Source organism: Trichechus manatus, unplaced genomic scaffold (assembly GCF_000243295.1).
Source record: "Trichechus manatus latirostris isolate Lorelei unplaced genomic scaffold, TriManLat1.0 scaffold00057, whole genome shotgun sequence".
Classification (NCBI taxonomy): domain Eukaryota; kingdom Metazoa; phylum Chordata; class Mammalia; order Sirenia; family Trichechidae; genus Trichechus; species Trichechus manatus.
In genome coordinates, this window is record NW_004443993.1 from 10,079,449 (window position 1) to 10,097,008 (window position 17,560).

At 55.9% G+C, this 17,560-nt stretch overlaps 1 protein-coding gene and 1 pseudogene across 1 annotated transcript in view; one reads left to right on the forward strand and one right to left on the reverse strand.

Annotated features, from left to right (window-relative positions):
• The window catches only part of KDM4B (lysine demethylase 4B), a 156,858-nt gene that overhangs the window by 75,836 nt on the left and 63,462 nt on the right, over window positions 1–17,560 (reverse strand). Inside the window, exons 7-8 of the mRNA XM_023733274.1 lie at window positions 16,080–16,183; window positions 8,692–8,829 (exon numbers count right to left, since the gene is read on the reverse strand). Of these exons, the coding sequence (XP_023589042.1) occupies window positions 8,692–8,829; window positions 16,080–16,183 (242 nt within the window). The remainder of the gene's footprint in view (window positions 1–8,691; window positions 8,830–16,079; window positions 16,184–17,560) is intronic.
• Window positions 4,607–4,672, forward strand: LOC111820973 (uncharacterized; annotated as a pseudogene).

Genomic DNA, 17,560 nt, shown 5'->3' on the forward strand with positions numbered 1-17,560 from the left:
CCCGCTCGAGAACTGCCCACCGCCGGAGCTAGCGATGCGGTGACGTCCCCGCTCGAGAACTGCCCACCGCCGGAGCTAGCGATGCGGTGACGTCCTCGCTCGAGAGACTGCAACGCTTGCTTCAGAGAAAGAACCGCAGCACCAAAGGGCACACACATGTGAAACTGATGCTGACCGACCTCCACAGGCTGCCCCGTTTACAGCCCTAGAGCACCCAGAACTGGGTCTGGGGCCCCACACCCTCGGCTCCTTGGGTCTCCCACTTTCAAGACACCTCTCCCACTCTGATGGATAAAACGTGATTTCACTGGTGTTTAATTTGCCTCCTGGATTCTCTGGGTGGTGCAAACGGTGAACTCGCTTGACTGTTAACCGAAAGGTTGGCAGTTCGGGACCATCCAGAGGTGCCTCGGAAGAAAGCCCTGGTGATCTGCTTCCGAAAAAGCAGTTACTGAAAACCCTGTGGAACACGGTTCCACTCTGACACACAGGGGTCACCAGGAGTCAGGGTTGACTTGATGGCAAGTGGTGGGTTAATTTGCCTCCTGCGTAATACATGCTCCAGTGTTTGTGGGATATAAAATAACAGTCCTTGCTTCCTGGGTGTAAGCAGTCTCTTTTAAATCTATCAACACCCTTCGCGTTGCTGCTTCGGTGAGTTGCCTGAATGTCCCTTTTGCTCATTTTCCTACCGGATTATCTTTCCCGATTCCTTAGGAACTAAAGATGATGGTATGGAGGTTTTTCCTTTTTTCCTTTAACAACCTTATGAGATAGAATTCACACACCATGCAGTGTGCCCTTTGAAAGTGGACAGCCCAGTGGTTTTCAGTATATTCAGAGTTGCGACAGCATCGTCACAATCCCTACTGGAACACCCGCTCAGGGCATTTCAGATCAGGGGGATCAGGCGCGCCGTGGCCGCCTGTGGCTGGCTTCCGCCACTGAGCACATTTTCAAGGTTTATCCACGTCACAGCATAAATCAGAGCACCACTTCTTTTCATGGCTGAGTGGGGAGCAGGATTTTGAAAAGTCTGTTTCCTCCTCTTTGCCTTGCCTTATTCTCGAAATTTTCCACAGTGGGTATCTTCCCCCTTTTCCCTTACCCCAGTTGGTGATGAAGCTAGCAGGAGCATCTCCCCCACCTTGAGAATATAAAGCCCTTCTGCTGTCCATCTGTCCCTATAATCACAGCCTCCAGCTTGAGGGGTCGCAGCTCCTCCCCAGCAGCCTCCAGGTCCCCCTGGGGGCCCCAGTGGTCTTGGCTCAGCACCCCCCCATCCCCCCACCCACAGGCAACGGCCCAGGTCCGGATTAATGAAGGCAGAGGCCCTCGCTACTCATTCCTCCGGCTGCAGTGGGTGCGGGGCGCTCTCCCTCCCTCTCTCCTCCGGATGGCAGCCCAGGCCGGCGTTCCCCATGCGCCACACCTTGTGGGTTTGCATCCACAGTGACGTAGCGTGTGGCCCACGGGGCCCAGAAACCACAGTGGAGTTAAAGACAAGGGTGCGGCAGCTTTCGCAGGATCACTGGGCGCTGGGTTTGAGTGGTTCAGCTGTGGCACCTTGCTCCCAGGGACAGGGACCCACCGCTCCAGGGCAGAGTGCAGCCCCCTCCTTCTGCCCAGGAAACACCTGGGACGCCCATGATGGCACCCACCCTGGCCGCCGGCACACAGGCTCCCTGCCCTCTCCCCGCAGAGCAGGGCCCGACTCCACGGTGAGAGACCAGGCGGGAGACTCGCTGCCCTGCCCGCAGGGACCACCGTGAGAGACCAGGCGGGAGACTCGCCACTCTGCCCGCAGGAAACAAGATGAACAGGCTGGTAGAGAACTGTGAATTCCCACACGGGGCATCACCACGCTCCCGACATTCTCTCCTGAAAGCAGCGATACCTGCAGAGCAGGGTGACACCCACCCCGTGCACAGCCCTCACCCCACACCCTTGCATCTCCACCCAAGGTCCCTCCACAGCTGAGGAGCACGTGGGGCTGATGAAACCCACGGCCCCGACCCGGGGACCTCCCCCGGCTCCCCGATGTAGGGGCCTATCAAGTGAGGCTGCTGGGCCAGGCTTCCCGGCTCTGGGAGATGGGACCTCAGCAGAGCTTACGGGACTCTGCACACCCGGGCTGTCGGCCACAGCAAACAAAAGCTGCCCTTCCGCTAGGAAAAGATGGCCCAGAGGTTAAAAACCAGTTATTGCTGATTCCTCCCGGTGGCAACCCCACGTGTGTCAGAGAAGAACTGTGCTCCGCAGGGTTCTCAATGGCTGGGCTTTCGGAAGTAGATCACCAGGCCTTTCTTCTGCGGTGCCCCTGGGTGGACTCGAACAACCAACCTTTTGGCTAGCAGCCAAGGGCTTAACCTGCACCACCCAGGGCCTCCATCCATAACTCGGAGCTGCACTAACCACTTCCTTCATCGTCAAAGCGAGAAAAGTGGTTCTCACCTGGGCGGTTCTGCCCCCAGAGGACACTGGGTGGTGCCTGGGGATGTTCGCAGTTGTCATGATGCGGGGAGGGGGGAGGCCAGGGATGCTGCTCAACACTCTACAGTGCACAGGTGGCCCCACCCCAGAGAAGGATCTGGAACAAAACGTCAGCAGTGCCAAGGCTGAGAAGCCCTGATTAGACCACAGAGCCAGTGTCACCAGGGGGCTGGGGATGCTGCCATGGGAACACGACGTCCCACCCACAGTGGCCTCCCAGTCTTTTTCCATTCAATCCTGAAGATAGGCTCTAGGAAAGAGCGCCCCCGTCACAAGTGGGAAACTCAGGGCTCCAGGTAGCGCCGAGTTCCAATCATACTGGGGCTGAGGGGGTCCCTCTGAGGCACTCGGAGCACCCAGGGGCTGGGCCCCGCTTTCACTGTGGGGCCCGGTGAGGGCACAGGCCGGGGGCGGACGGCAGCCCTGGAAACTGGCACGGGCCTCTCCTCCAGAGGTGGGTGGCGGTGCCACCTGCCGCACAGATGGGTAATGAGGGTTAATGGCGGGAAAGCGGCTGGGGAAGGGAAAACACTCCACAGGAGTAAATACTGTCTCCCAACTTGACAACGGCCTCCAACGGAGGCTGAGCATTCTGCTGCTGCGCTCACTGACAGGATGCCAGGGCTGCGTGGCAAATGCCAGCCTCGGCTGCTCAGGCCCCACCAGCTGGTGAGCGCCAGGCCTGCCGCCATGGGAAGGGCAGGAGGGACAAGAGCAGAGAGGCTGCAAATGGATTCCTTCCATGGCAGGGAGACCTCCTTCCCGGAATTTGACATGTTTAAAGGGTTAGACAAAAAAAAAATCTAAAGACGAATAACATGTGATGTAAAATCAGTATGGAATCCACGTTTCAGGGTGCATGAACTAAGTTTTCTTGACACAGCCACACACCCATTCAGTGACACAGTGTCCATGGCTGGTGGGGCAAAGGCAAGGAGCCCCGAGGGCCCTCTGTCCTGCAGAGGTGGCGGCGGCAGACAGCGGGGTGGCCCTGGGGCAGGGCGTGCGGCAGGTGAGCGGCCACAGCTACCGGCCCTTTTCGGTCTGTACCTAACTCTGGAGGCAGCAGCACTGGCCCTGGGTGTGGGGGTCAGAGGTCAGGCAAACGCCTGCATGCAGGAGCCCCCCTCTGATGCCAGAGACCCTGGGGGTTTAGGGAAGAGTGAAGGAGGTGACTGTTTGCTCGGAGAGCCCCGAAGGTGCTGGGCAAGCAGGAAAGGCCAGCACCCCCTCAGATGCCTGTGACCCTCTAGACCAGGGGCAGCAAACTTTTCCTGTGAGGGTCGAACAGTCACTATTTTAAGTTTTGCAGGTTGTATGGTCTCGGTTGTGACTACTCCCCTCTGAGACTACAGGGCAAAAGCCAACACCACTACCAGCTGCCGTGGAGTTGATTCCGACTCCTGACGACCCCATGCGTCTCAGAGTAGAACTGTGTTCCATAGAGTTTTCAAAGGTTGTCGTTTTGGAAGTAGATTACCAATCCCTTCTTCCAAGGTGCCTCTGGTAAGACTCGAACCTCCTATCTTTCGGTTAGCAGCCCAGCGTGTTCACTGCACCACTCAGGGACTGACTCCAGCTGCAGACGATGTGTCAACGAATGGGTGCGGCCGAATACCAATAAAACTTTATGTACACTTAAATGTGAGTTTTATATCATTCTCATATGTCACATATTATTTTTCTTTTGTTTTTTTTTGTCCAACCCTTTAAAAATGTAAACCTCATTCTCGGTTTGCAGAGCGCAGGAAAGCAGGCAGCCCGCCAGATCCACAGGCTGTAGCTCGCTGGCCCCCGTGCTAAAAGAAGAAAATGCGCAGGTACCTGAAATCCGCATTGAGCAGCCGGATGTAAGAGTCTGGCTTTGAATTTCTTAGCTCCTGAGCAGAGGCAGAATGACACGAGAGGGACAGTGCAGTGAGGAAGGAGTTCCTGGGGGTCTAAGGAAGGCTTTTGAACAGTCCCTAAGGTCTAGGACCACCAGCCATCCATCAGTTTGTTGTACTGTGGTCACCTGAGGGTTGCTAGGATGCCGGGAGCTATGCCACTGGTACCTCAAGTATCAGCAGGGTCCAAAGATGACACACAAATTCGTGAAGTGTTCCACATCTTTTCACTTCAGCAGCCCATATACTAAAATTGGGACAATACAGAGAAGATCAGCATGGCCCCTGTGCAAACACCAGCAGGTCACCCATGGTGGGCAGGTTTCAGTGGAGCTTTCAGACTCAGACTAGTAAGAAAGGCCTGGTGATCTGCTACCAAAAATCAGCCAATGAAAACCCTTGGATCACAACAGAACACTGTCCAATACAGTGCTGGAAGATGAGCCCCCAGGTTGGAAGGCGCTCAGAATACACAGTGGCCGCAACCACGGAGCAGACAAAACGACCCTGAAGATGGTGCAGGACCAGGCGCCATTTCGCTCTGAGCTGGAGCTAACTGAATGGCAACTAACAATGACAAAGGTCTAGGAACTGGAGATTCTCCTCCTTGATCACCCTCAAGTGCATGTGCTACAAGGAAAACGGGCCCCTCACACAAGTGGGGGGCCAGGCAGAGCTCCGCTTGCAGGAGGGAGAGAGGTCATGTTCAGCAGTAAAGAAGGATCCAGTGGCAGGACTGGGAGAAGCCACCAATCGCCTCAGTCTGAGCGATTTCCAATCTGTTGTCTAGAAGGTGAGATGCATTAACAGCCCCTGCAGCCTGGTGTATACAGGGACAACAAACGGGCTGTCCCAGTTTACTACCAAAAAGCCCGACAGGTGACGTGCCGACCACCATGGACACCTTGTGACTAATGGCAATTCGCAGGCTAAGGTCCCCTGTCCCTGCCCGACCTGGCCAAACCTGGCCATGCAGAGGCTGCCCAAAGCCTGGACGCCCGCCTTGAACCCCTGGCTTGCTCGAAGTGCTGCACGCCGCTCGTTCAGTAATTTCACGCTACACCGCCTAACAACGTAAGCGTGGAGGCCCAATCTCAGGCTGCACTTCCCAAATGTCACTTGTTTGTGAACACATGGCTGAGCCCAAAATTGCTTTTAATATCTGGACAGTCCCTGCCGGCCCGGCAGCGAAGCTCTGACGGCGCCCTCAGGACAAGTCCCGGCCCTATTCATGTCTCAATCCGCATTTGCGCTTGGACTTGGGCCGCAATGCAGGGGATGGAACACCACTGAATTCACTGATTCACGCTGCTCCAACCCTCTCACCTGACCTGGCCCCGCAGTTGTGCAAACAAATGAAAACCACACACCCTCCAAAGGCCAAAGCCCCCAGATGTTTAATTACTCCTTTAGATCAAAAGCCCCTGGGTGATGCAAAGGGTTCAATGCTCAGCTGCTAACTGAAAGGTCAGAGGATCAAGTCCACCCAGAGCCACATCAAAAGAAAGGCCTGGTGATCTACTTCTGGAAAATCAGCTACTGAACACAATGTTAATGATGCAATTGTGTCTCTCAAAAATACGTGTTGTAAACCATAACCCCTACACTTGCAGACAGAATCCCATCTGGAGACAGGGTTTCTGTGTTATGGTAATGAGGCCATATTGGTGTAGGGTGTGTCTTAAGCCAATCGCTTTTGGGATATGAAAGGAGCAGCTTAGGCACAGGAGCACAAATGGGGGAAGACAGATGCCACGCGGAGATCGCCAAGGAGCCAAGGAACAGAAGCTGAAACAAAGACCTTCCCCCAGAGCCGACAGAGACGGCCTTCCGGTACAGCCAGCACCCTGAAATGAGACTTCTGGCCCAGTTCTGCTCTGACACACACAGGGTCGCCATGAATCCGGGTTAACTCCCAGCAACTGGTCTACCTGGTTACAACAGAAAGGGAACAGCCTGACTCTTAGTATCTCTTCTCTCTGGGCGAACCCCGGGGGCTCCGGAAGGATTAACCTCCACCACTATTTTCTGAATTCAGTGGAAAAGCCCAACACTTTTAAATCCCCAGAACATCTCTCAAGCGTCCCACCCCCACACCCCCCGCCACAAAGTCCATTTTCTTGTTAAATTGCACCGAAACAGAGAAATCGGAGAAACACGAAAATTAGGAAAATAAAGGTCAGCCGATTCGTCTAGCCCCGTGTTGCGCAGCAGAAGCATCATGCACGCCACTTATGTCGTTTAAATTTTACAGTAGCCACATTCAAAGGAACGGGAAGAAAGGTGGGGCTCACTTTAGTAATATATTTTAACCCAGTCTGTTGGAAAGTAAGGAGCCCTTGTGGCACAGTGGTTAAGCGCTTGGCCAGCAGTTTGAACCCACTAGTGATTCCAAGGGAGAAAGACCTGGTGAACTGCTCTTAAAGATTACAGCCTAGAAAACCCCATGCGGCAGTTATACTCTGTCCTATAGGGTCGCTATGAGTCAGAATCAACTCGATGGCACCTAACAACACAAGATTAGGAAGTAACAGTCTGTGTCAGTGACAGACACACATTTTCCCTGTGATATGCTACCTACATTCCCTGTAACTTTCTCAGTCTTCGAAACCTGGTGAGCGTTTTACACTCACCCAAACCAAGCCAAACCAGCTGCCATGGAGTTGACCCTACTCATGGCACCCCATGTGTGTCAGAGTAGAACTGTGCTCTATAGGGTTTTCAAGGGCTGATTTTTCAGAAGTGGATCATCAGGCCTTTCTTCCAAGGCACCTCTGGGTGGACTCGAACCTCCAACCTTTCAGTTAGCAGCCGACCCACCATCTGAGCCACCCAGGGACTCTCTTCTGCTCCCAGCATATTCTGGTTTTCTCCAGCCACATTTCAAGGCCTTGGCAGCCACATGCGCCCAGCGGCCGCCATACTGGACAGTGCTCTCTAGACCCTCTTTTGCACAAGTCTGAAGTCTGGAAAATGCTAAACAGATCAGGATCCGGGCCCTACAGATGTCCTCCCATACAGTCTGCCCCCTCCCGGATCTGGCTACCAGACCACAGCTTGCCCCTTTCCGGGGCCGTGACCCGGAGGCGACTCCTCGGAGGAGCCAGCGACTCTGCCTTCGGGAGGCTTGGAGGAAGCGTCTGGCTTCCACTCGGTGGGGTCAGCAGGCAGGGACGCTGCCGTCCTGCTAGGTCCTGGGGGCCATGTGGCCCCGAAGCACAGCAAGCCACAGTAAGGGAGTGAGCGGCGCTGTTGCGCTGTGAAGAAAACAGGGCTCAATGGGCTGGGCCATCTGCCCACCGCACCCTAAAGAACACCCAAAAACCAGGCCAAGGGCCCACCCCACGCTGGGTGGGAGGCGCTCACCGTCCCTCCAGGGTGGCCACAGCAAGCACCTAATGCCAGGCTATGACCATCTGCGGTGGGGGGGCCTCGGCCCACTGCTGCCCAGGTACCCCCCACTCCAGGTTCCTTCACCCCCCCTTTCTGGGGGGGCTCAGAGCTCACAGCCCTGTCCACATCCCTGTCACCTAGACCTCCAAGGCCACTCCAAGTAAGCACAAGGCAGAGATGCACAAGGTGGGGGCAGACGGCTTGGTGGAGTCCATCACGTGGCCTCACATGCCCTCCAAACTGTCACTAAATCCGCCAAGGACAGACGTGCTGGCAGAGCCAAGAGGATGTGAGGACAAGACTCATTCAGATAGCAGCCCTATGGCTCATCTTAGGCCCTCTGAGACCAGGGATGGAGAACGACCAGAGAAAATTAAACACGTCTTCTCGCCCTCCAGGGGGTGCCATGTTGGCAGGAAGCCCCAGTGTCGGACACGGCTAGGGGCCTGCCCACCCCCTGGCACCTTCTATGGAAAAATCCTGACCGGGCAGACAGAAGGAAAAGGTGGCAGGCAGCCGCTCATGGGCACAGGATGGCGTCTCTATCAGCAGTGAGCTTGTCAACTATAAAGGGTCAACCCCCATCCTCAGGACCCACAGGCTGGACTGTGTCCACAGGGCTGGCAGGAGAAGGAGGGGACGATGGTGCAGCTGAGTCCCTGCCCCCCGAGATGGAGTGCAGTCCGGCCAACCTGGGGGCTGCTGGGAAGCGGAACACGCTGCAGACTGGCCTTGGGGCAGCCACACGTCCACCTAACCTTCCTCAGGGCGAGGAACGTTCAGTGACAAGTTCTCAGATGATTCCAGAAACAGACTGAGGATCAACTGCGGGAAGCACAGCCTGGCCCGGCTCTGGAGCAGGGGGGCAGGCAGCCTCAGCCTCCGCTTGGACCCACCTGCAGAGCCCGAGGGCGCTTACCTGAGTGGCCACTTTGCCGTAATCGATCCACCGCAGCGTGGCAAAATTGGTGGATTCCGCGCAGTTGAATCCGTGGTTGAATCCAGCGTGGTAGCCATAGGGAAACGTGATCATGAACTCCCCGGCCTCCTGCGTGATCTGGGGAGACAGGTCAGCGGGTGAGGGATGAAGCCCAGGGTTGCAATGGACGCAGTCAGTGTGCGGTGTGGAGACTGGAAGCAGCGTTGGGCCGGGGACGGGCTGTGCCGAGGGGGGCTGGGAACCCGGAGCAAGAACAGAGGGGCCTGGGCTGAAGGGCCTGGACGCGTGCCAGGGGCCAGGACTTCACCAGCCCGAGGAGCTCTGGACGCCAAGGCCGCCCTGCAGAACCACGGCTGTGGCCCAGTTTCCCGCATGGCTTCCAGAGGAGGTGCGGCTAGCAGCCCAGGCCAATGGCTCTGCCCCCAGCACCCCCAGGAGCTCACTCAAGCACACCTGGGCCAGCCAGCCCATGCCCTGACCCAGCCCCAAGATGACAAACACACTTAGCACTACACAGACTCCAATGCCTTCTACAACTGCAGGTGCTTCTCGTGGGGAACGTTTGCAGTGAGGGGGGGGTCTCCTGCTTCGGAGGTCGCTTTGCTGTGTCTCACGTCCACAGCTTGGTGTTTTGAGACCTTTGGGGGGGACGGATATGGGGGGGTGCTGGTGGCAGCTGCACAGCCCTCCAGAGAACGAGACGGGGTTGCGCACACAGTAGACTGTCTGCCTTGCAGGAGGAGGTACAGCAGGTCACAGGCACAGAACATTCCTGGAGGATGACATAAGGCCCTTCACCCTCCGGAGCACAGAATCTTTTGATTACAGCCTGAGCAGGGGGCCCTCCCGGATGAGGCCCGGGAGACCGAGGAGACAGCAGTGGGTCAGGAGAACATTATGTCACCAATCAAACCTTTGCGGAATGCGCTGATGGTTCGACATCCAGTTCAAAATGGCTTGGACAACCAGACTCTGATCAGGTCTCTGAAACACCCCCAAACTGAGGCAATAGGGGTGACAGGCCGGGGGGCCCTCCATGACATCAGACTTCCTGGAACAGCCTCCAGTGCTGAAGAAGTCGGCGGTTGGGTTGGGGGTGCAGCCTCCAGGGAGGGACGCTGCAGGTACCCACACTGACCAGCCCCACCTCTACCGCTGATGGCTGACCCCGTCAGGAAATGAAATCAATCAACCTCAGCGATCAAAACGGAAGTGATTCAAAAGACGGCAGTTCAGAAAGGCTGACAACAAGGACAGTGGTCACTGTCACCCCATGTTGGGCCCGGGACTCAGGGGAGACACTTTGTCCGCAAGGTCTCCACTTCCACACCTGCCTCCTAAGGTGGGGCTGGGGCCCAACTCCTAGATGTGGAAACTGAGGCTCAGGGAGCAACAGGGACTCCCTATGAAGTCTAGTGGACACTTCTTTCTTTTTAATTTAAAAGAATTTTTTATTGTTGATGTTGTTAAAAATATACATAGCTAAACACACCCTTTCAGCAATTTCTCCATGTACAATTCAGTGACACTGATCACACTCTTCAAGTTGTGTAACCGTTCTCACCCTCCTTTTCTGAGCTGTTCCTCCCCCATTAACATGAACTCACTGCCCCCTAAGCTTCCCATCTAACCTTTCAAGGTGCTGTTGTCCATTTGATCCCATATAGACAGTTCTTTAAAAGAGCACAATGCTCAAGGCAGACATTCTTTACTAATTAAGCTAAACTATCGTTTGGAGCCCTGGTGGCACAGTGGTTAAGAGCTCAGCTGCTAACCTAAAGGACAGCAGTTCGAATCCTCCAGCTGCTCCTTGGAAACCCTACGGGGCAGCTCTACTCTGTCCTATACGATCCCTAGGAGTCGGAATCGACTCGATGGCAACAGGTTTGGTGTTTTTTCTATCGCTCGGTTTAAAATAGACTTCAGGGGACAATTTTGGTTTAAGGTTTAAAGATGATCTCAGGGCAGCAGTTTCAGGGGTTCGTCTTTTTTTTCCTTTAACAGGTGGTAAAACACACGGGTCCTGGGTGTTGTTCGGGTCAGCAGGTTCTGGGCATGGGATACACCCGTGTAACCCCACCCAGAGCTGGAACAGACCATTTCCAGCACCCAGGACAGATCCCCCAGCCGTCTGCCAGGTGATCCCCCACCCTCTACCACCCCGTGCTTCTCTTCATGACAGACAGCAGCTCTCTCTAGAGCTCCGTATAAGGCGCTTGTACAGTGCGTCCGCTTCATCTGGCTTCGTTCGCTCGGCATGACAGCTCTGAGCCTCATCCTGGGACTTGTCCGTCATGGAAGGTGTCCACCAGTAGCTCGTTCCTTTTTACCGCTAAACTGTATTCCATTCAATTGGTTTCCTAGGGCTCCCTCAGCAAAGTACCACAAACTAGGGGCTTAAATCAAGATACATTTGTCATCTGGCCGTTCTGGAGGCCAGAAGTCTGAAATCAGGGTGTTGGCCGGCAGTCCAGTCCTTGGTGTTCTTTGCCTTGTAGCTACATCACTCCAATCTGTGCCTCCGCCTTCACGTGGCCCTCCTCCCCTGTGCCTGTCTCTGTGTCTCTTCTCCTCTCTTACTAGAACGCCCGTCACTGGATCAGGGCCCACCCTACTCCACTACAGCCCCACCTTAGCGTCACTCTATCCGCAAAGACCCTATTTCTGAACACAGTCACATTCACAGGTAGCAGGGCTTAGGACTTGATCAGATCTTTCTGGGGGACACAGTTCTGCCCTCAACATTCATCCCATGGCTCTGTCCCCATTTAGGTATCCATTCTCCTACTGATGGACACTTGGACTGTTCCCAGTTTGGGGCTCTCACGAACGAAGCTGCTGGGAACACTTGTGTACAAATCTTTCGGTTGTTGTTGCTGCGGTTGGTTGCGATGGAGTCAGCGCCTGCTCACGGTGACCTCACGTGTAACAGAACTAAACGTGGCCCAGTCCTGCGCCATCTTCATGATCGTTGGTACGTTTCAGCCCATTGTTGCAGCTATTGTATCAATCTGTCTCATGAAGGTTTCCCTCGTGTTTGCTGCCCCTCCATTTTTACCAAACATGACATCCTTTTCTAGCAATAGGCCTTTCCTCGTTACATGTCCAAAGTAAGTGAGCCAAAGTCTCGTCATCCTGGCTTCTAAGGAGCATTCCGCTTATATTTCTCCTAAGACAGATTCGTCCGTTCTTTTGGCAGTCCATGGTATATTCAGTGTTCTTCACCAACAGCACAATTCAAATGTCTTCTGTTTTCATTCTCCAGCTTTCACATGCATGGGTCAGGCGCACCTTAGTCATCAAAATGACGTCTTTGCTTTTCAGAACTTTAAAGAGGCCCTTTGCAGCAGATTTGCCCAGTGTTACACGTCATTTGCTTTCTTAACTGCTGCTTCCATGGGTACTGATTGTTGATCCAAGTAGAGATGAAACCGCTGACAACTTAAATTTCTTCTCCATTTATCACGATGTTGTTTACTGGTGAGGACTTTTGTTTTCTTCACACTGAGGCAGAATCCATACTGAAGGCTGCAGTCTTTGACTTTCATCAGTAAGTGCTTCAAGTCCTCTTCAATTTTGGGAAGCAAGGTTGTGTCATCTGCATATTATCGCAGGTTGTTACCAAGTCTTCCTCCAATCCTTATGCTGCGTTCTTCTTCATACAGTCCAACGTCACGGATTATTTGTTCAGCGTACAGACTGCATACGTAAGGTGAGAAGATACAACCCTGCCACACACCCTTTCTGGTTTAACCTTTTTGTAAACATTATAATTTCTCTTCAGCAAATATATCTAGAAGTGGTATTGCTGCATCATAGGGTTTAAGTATATGTTTAACTTTCTCAGACACTGCACAGTGGCTGCATCATTAGCTCCAAATGAGAGTTCCGGTTGCTCTGCCTCCTCGCCAGGATTCGGTGGTGGTGTTTTTCACTTTCTCCATCCTTGTGGGCGTGCAGTGGTCTCCTTGGGGCTGTACTTGCGTTTCCCTGACGTCTGCTGACGCTGAACGCCATACCATGTGGGCCATTTGCATATTTCCTTTCGTCAAGTGTCCGCTCAAGTCTTTTACTCATGTTTACTGGGTTAACCATCTTTCTATTGTTGATTTGTAGGAGTTCTCGGGCCTGCTAATCTTTATTTATTCCCCAGAGAGATGAGTAGAAATCGCTGGATTCATGTAAGTAACCAAAAAGAAGCCAACACCCTGGCAGGGCGAGAGTGAGTGGCAGGAGCTGGGGGAGTGAGTCTTCAAGAAGCCAGCTGTAGAGTCAAAAATCAATCAAAGCTGACAGAGCTTGGAGAAAAGCCAGTCCTTACGAACACCGAGATATTTTTCTTTCCCAATAATTAATTGCACCAATCACGAGGAGTCAGTGTGCATTAAGTTATGTTTTTGAATTCGTTTCCAAGTGACAAGTGCGTGTGGCGGAAGGAAGCTCACTGCCGAGGTGGGGCTGGGGAGGGAACGTGTGTGTTCGAAAAGTCTCCAGCTACGAATGCCCCCCAGCAACACCTCTGAGGTTAGGGCCACGGTGTCCCTGGTGGCGAGGATCCTCTGGGCCGGCTTCTGCCTGCAGGTCTTAGAGCGTCATGAAATAGGCGCCAAATAAAAAGAAGGTTTGGGGATTTTTTTAAAACATGCCATTACTGATTTTCTTATCCTATCTGAGCTGGCCCTGGGAAGCTTTACCTAGCTCATCTTCTAGTGCCAAGTGGCACCCCCGCTCGGGTGTCAGGGCCCACGTGTGCAAGCAGGGTGGAGAACGGGGCCTGGAAGCAAACAGAGACGGCACCACCCACAGGCACCAGGCTCGTGCTCGGCGCGGTCAGGCTGACCAGGTTCGGGCCTGCGGGTGCCTGGAAGCCTTCCTGGAAGGCAGCAGGGTCCCCGTGATGCCAAGTTTGAAATTCCAGAGGTGGAGAGGCTGCCTCCGTTCTGACGCTGACTGGCCTATGAGGTGGGTGGCAGCCGCGAGCCGGGCTTGGGCAGACATTAGGGCCCAGTTCACCCTGTGTGACTCCGTCCGTAAATAAAGACTGGAACAGAAGATGTGTTCAGTTAGGACGACAGGAAGATTATGCTCCTGTCAGGAAATCGACATCCCAGCGTCTTCATCGCCAGCCCGTCCTCTGCGTCAGTGCTGTCAGCAGCATCCGGACCATAAATCAGAAAGTACCAGGGATGATGGATAGGCCATGCAGCGGGGTAATCAGTACAGAGGGGAGCGCTGGCCCCGCATGCCCGTCAGGGAGAGAGCTGGAACGCAGTTTCTTCGGGAAGCTCTTACAGAACAAATGGGGAAGTCAATGGCAAATTACAGAAATACACACTTTTAATTATTAAAAAGCTTGGCTATTGATTTGCTTTTTCTCTGAGAAGTAAATACCGTTACAGAGATTTATAAGTGGAGTGTGGATAGTCACTCATTTGAAGGCTGCCAGGAATTCAGATGAAGGATCCACGCTCCAAAAGGGACATTCGTTCGTCTCGAGCCCAGAGCTGTGGAGGGGCTGGAGCGCGTCCGAGGCCATCGGCTCAGGGCAGGCTCTGCCAGCCTACACAGCCTCCCCCAGGCACTGGGGAGAAACCACTGCCCGGCCACGGCAGGGCCCGGCTGTGCAGGGGTGAGTGTGGCTGCCCCATCTGAGCCGCCCACAGCCCCTCTGGGGGTAGGAGGCGCCCCGCCTCTGGTTAATGTTCAAATACTCCATATATGATGTGCTCGTTGCCACTGACTTGGGAGGAAGGGGTGCCCACCATGCGTTCCCCAGGAATCCCTCTCCAGGGACTAGCATTCTAGTAAGTTCTCAGCAGACTGCCCAGAAGGGAAACACCTCCCCTTCATCGAACGATGCCGGGCCTGCAGTCGTCCCTGATAACAAAGGAAAGCTGTTCAGACCAGAAGGCGGAGGGAGGAGAGGGCGGTGGGGGCTGCATCTCAGAGGCCCGGCGCTCACGCACGAGAGCATGGTGAGGAGCCGGCCCTGGTCTCCAGCCCAGACACAGGAAGGCGTCCCAGAGCCGCCACCGCCGATGCCGAAAGCAGTTTGATTGAAATGTCAGAAGCAATTTCCCTGACTCGCTGACACTCTTCGGAGAGTGAGAAGTGGGGGATCTGATCACAACACTGCTCCTTACAAATTACTCTTCTGGGAAACCTTCAGAACCGATTCCCGCGAGGGCTCTCCTCTGCCCGCCCAGCCCGCAAGCTGTGGTCAGGGGGCGGCTCCTGCCTGGGCTGCCTGGTGGAGACTCGCCCCAGGCAGGCGGCTTTCTGGAGGGCCTCGGCCCCGTGGGGCAGGAAGTGCCCGGAGCGGGTGAACGTCTGAGCCCACCCTGAGCACTGTGACCCCTGGGCCCAGACGTGCCCCCGTTCCCCCGGAGAGCACATCCCAGCACTGGGGCTTGTCCACTCAGTTCCAGGGGCTGTCCTGCGGGGCAGGGACAAAGGCAAAGGCCAGTGCCTGGCCCGGCCCCGCCTCTGCCCCGGCTGCAGGGACGGATGGAGAGTTTGTCTGCAAACCAGAGTTCATCCATCACGGCCTTTCGCAAGGACAAGTGGAGCGGCCTCTGGAGCAGAAAACTGAATGAGTTCACAGTCTCCATGCTGCAGGGGGGAGCCTGATATTTCATTTCTAAGCAGGTGTTCACTCTCCCTGAGGATGTGACGGAGGCCGTGCAGAGGTGGCGCAACCCAAGCCAGCACTAAGCCTGCCCTGGGCGCCGGAGGTCCAGGACACCCAGGTTCCCACCTGGGATGGGCAGAGGGCTCTTCCACCCGGTTCTTCCATGGCTCCTGGGAAGGAATTCAGATGAGGGATACACACGGCAGCACTCCAAAGGGGACATCTGTCTTGAGCCCGGAACTGCCGAGGAGCCAAGGTGCATCCGAGGCCGGTGGGTCAGAGGTGGCTCCGTCAGCAGATGCGGGCTCCCCCCAGGCCTCAGGGAGAAACCACTGCCCGGCCAGTGCAGGGCCCCATGTGGGATGAGTGTGGCTGCCTCTCTGAGCCGTCACCACCAGGAGTGACCTCTCTCAGATGCCTGCAGCCCCCCCAGGGGCTGGAGGAGCCCACCTGTCCACCCACATCCATACGTCAACCCGCTCCACCCACTGCGGGGCCCTGTGAAGGGACAGCCCCACTGGTCACACCAGGCGAGGTGGCACATGAGGGAGAAGGGAAAAACAAGTCCCCACCCGCTTCCAACTCTTCCCTCTCCCTCTACAGCCCTCCTTCCGCACGGAGGAGCTGGGGGCTGACGGCTGAGCCAGTGTGGCCCTCCCTTGACCTGCCATCCTTCTAGCACCTTCTCCAGGGTGCCCACGCCCACTGCCCACACCCTCCCTCCACAGGCACGTACCCGGCTGAAGGGGATGCCATACTTCTTGAGGATGATGGGCGAGATAAGGGTCATCTTGTGGCGCAGGAAGGCGTCACAGCCCTGGGAGCTCCCGGGGAAGAAGCCTAGAGCACAGAGACACGGGTCAGTCTGCGGGCCAGCACAGCGGGGCCGTGTCCCTGAGGAGGCCAGCCACAGCAGGTCCTCCTCTCCACAGAGTGGGCACGTCGGGGCACGGAGCGTGGCCGGGGCCCTCGGGACTCGTGGCCAGGTTTCAGGGCGCCGAGGGAGACAAGCAGGTGCAGTCCAGTCCTGCAGCCCCGCGCGCTCAGCTGGGTGGTCCCCACGCCTCTGCTGGCAGCAAAGGTGACGCCCTTCAAGGGCGTCTAAGTCAGTGAAAGTGAAACCGTGAGGACAGAACTAGCGAGACTGTTGACACAACGGGAAGGACGCACCAAGGTCACCAATCTGTGTGTCTGGGAACCGTGGAATGGGCGTGGACTTGGCTGTGCATATTTTCATCAAAAATAAAATAAAATATTAAAAAAAAGGTGACGCCCTTCAGCCCCCTGAGGGCAGTGGACGAGTGGCGGTGTGGTGTTCTTGTGTGACAAGGCGCGTGTCCCCGGCGCACAGACGTGGTCCACATTCAGGACACAGGGTGGGGCAGCGCAGGGAGAAGGCGGGAAGGAGGGCAGGCCCTTCCTCGCCGAGTGTCCCGGGGCCTCCCAGCACCTACACCATCAACACCACCATCTCCACAGCCCAAAAGCCAGTGCGTGAGCACAGCCCGGGGGAGAGGCCAAGGAGTAGCCGTGCTCCCCCAGAATATTCTAGAACCAGATGAGAGTGAACAGCGTAAACTATCACGCTGTTTCATGGCCACAAGCCAATCTCTCCAGGAAGAGCGGATGATAAAAAGTGAGACAAGTCACAGGAGACCAGCACCAGGTGTTATGAGCAGTTGTGGCAGCTGGGGCAGACCAGCACCCCGCGTTGTGGGCGGGTGGGTGTGGGTGACTGGGGCAGACCAGCACCCCGCGTTGTGGGCGGCTGGGAAGACCAGCACCCCGTGTTGTGGGCGGGTAGGTGTGGGCGACTGGGCAGACCAGCATCCCACGTTGGAGGCGGCTGGGGCAGACCAGCACCTTCCGTTGTGGGCGGGTGGGTGTGGGCGACTGGGGCAGACTGGCACCCCACATTGGAGGCGGCTGGGGCAGACCGGCACCCCGTGTTGTGGGCGGCTGGGAAGACCAGCACCCCGTGTTGTGGGCGGGTAGGTGTGGGCAACTGGGGCAGACCAGCACCCCACGTTGGAGGTGGCTGGGGCAGACCAGCACCCCGCGTTGTGGGAGGCTGGGAAGACCAGCACCCCGCATTGTGGGCGGGTGGGTGTGGGCGACTGGGGCAGACTGGCACCCCACATTGGAGGCGACTGGGGCAGACCAGCACCCCGCGTTGTGGGCGGGTGGGTGTGGGCAACTGGGGCAGACCGGCACCCC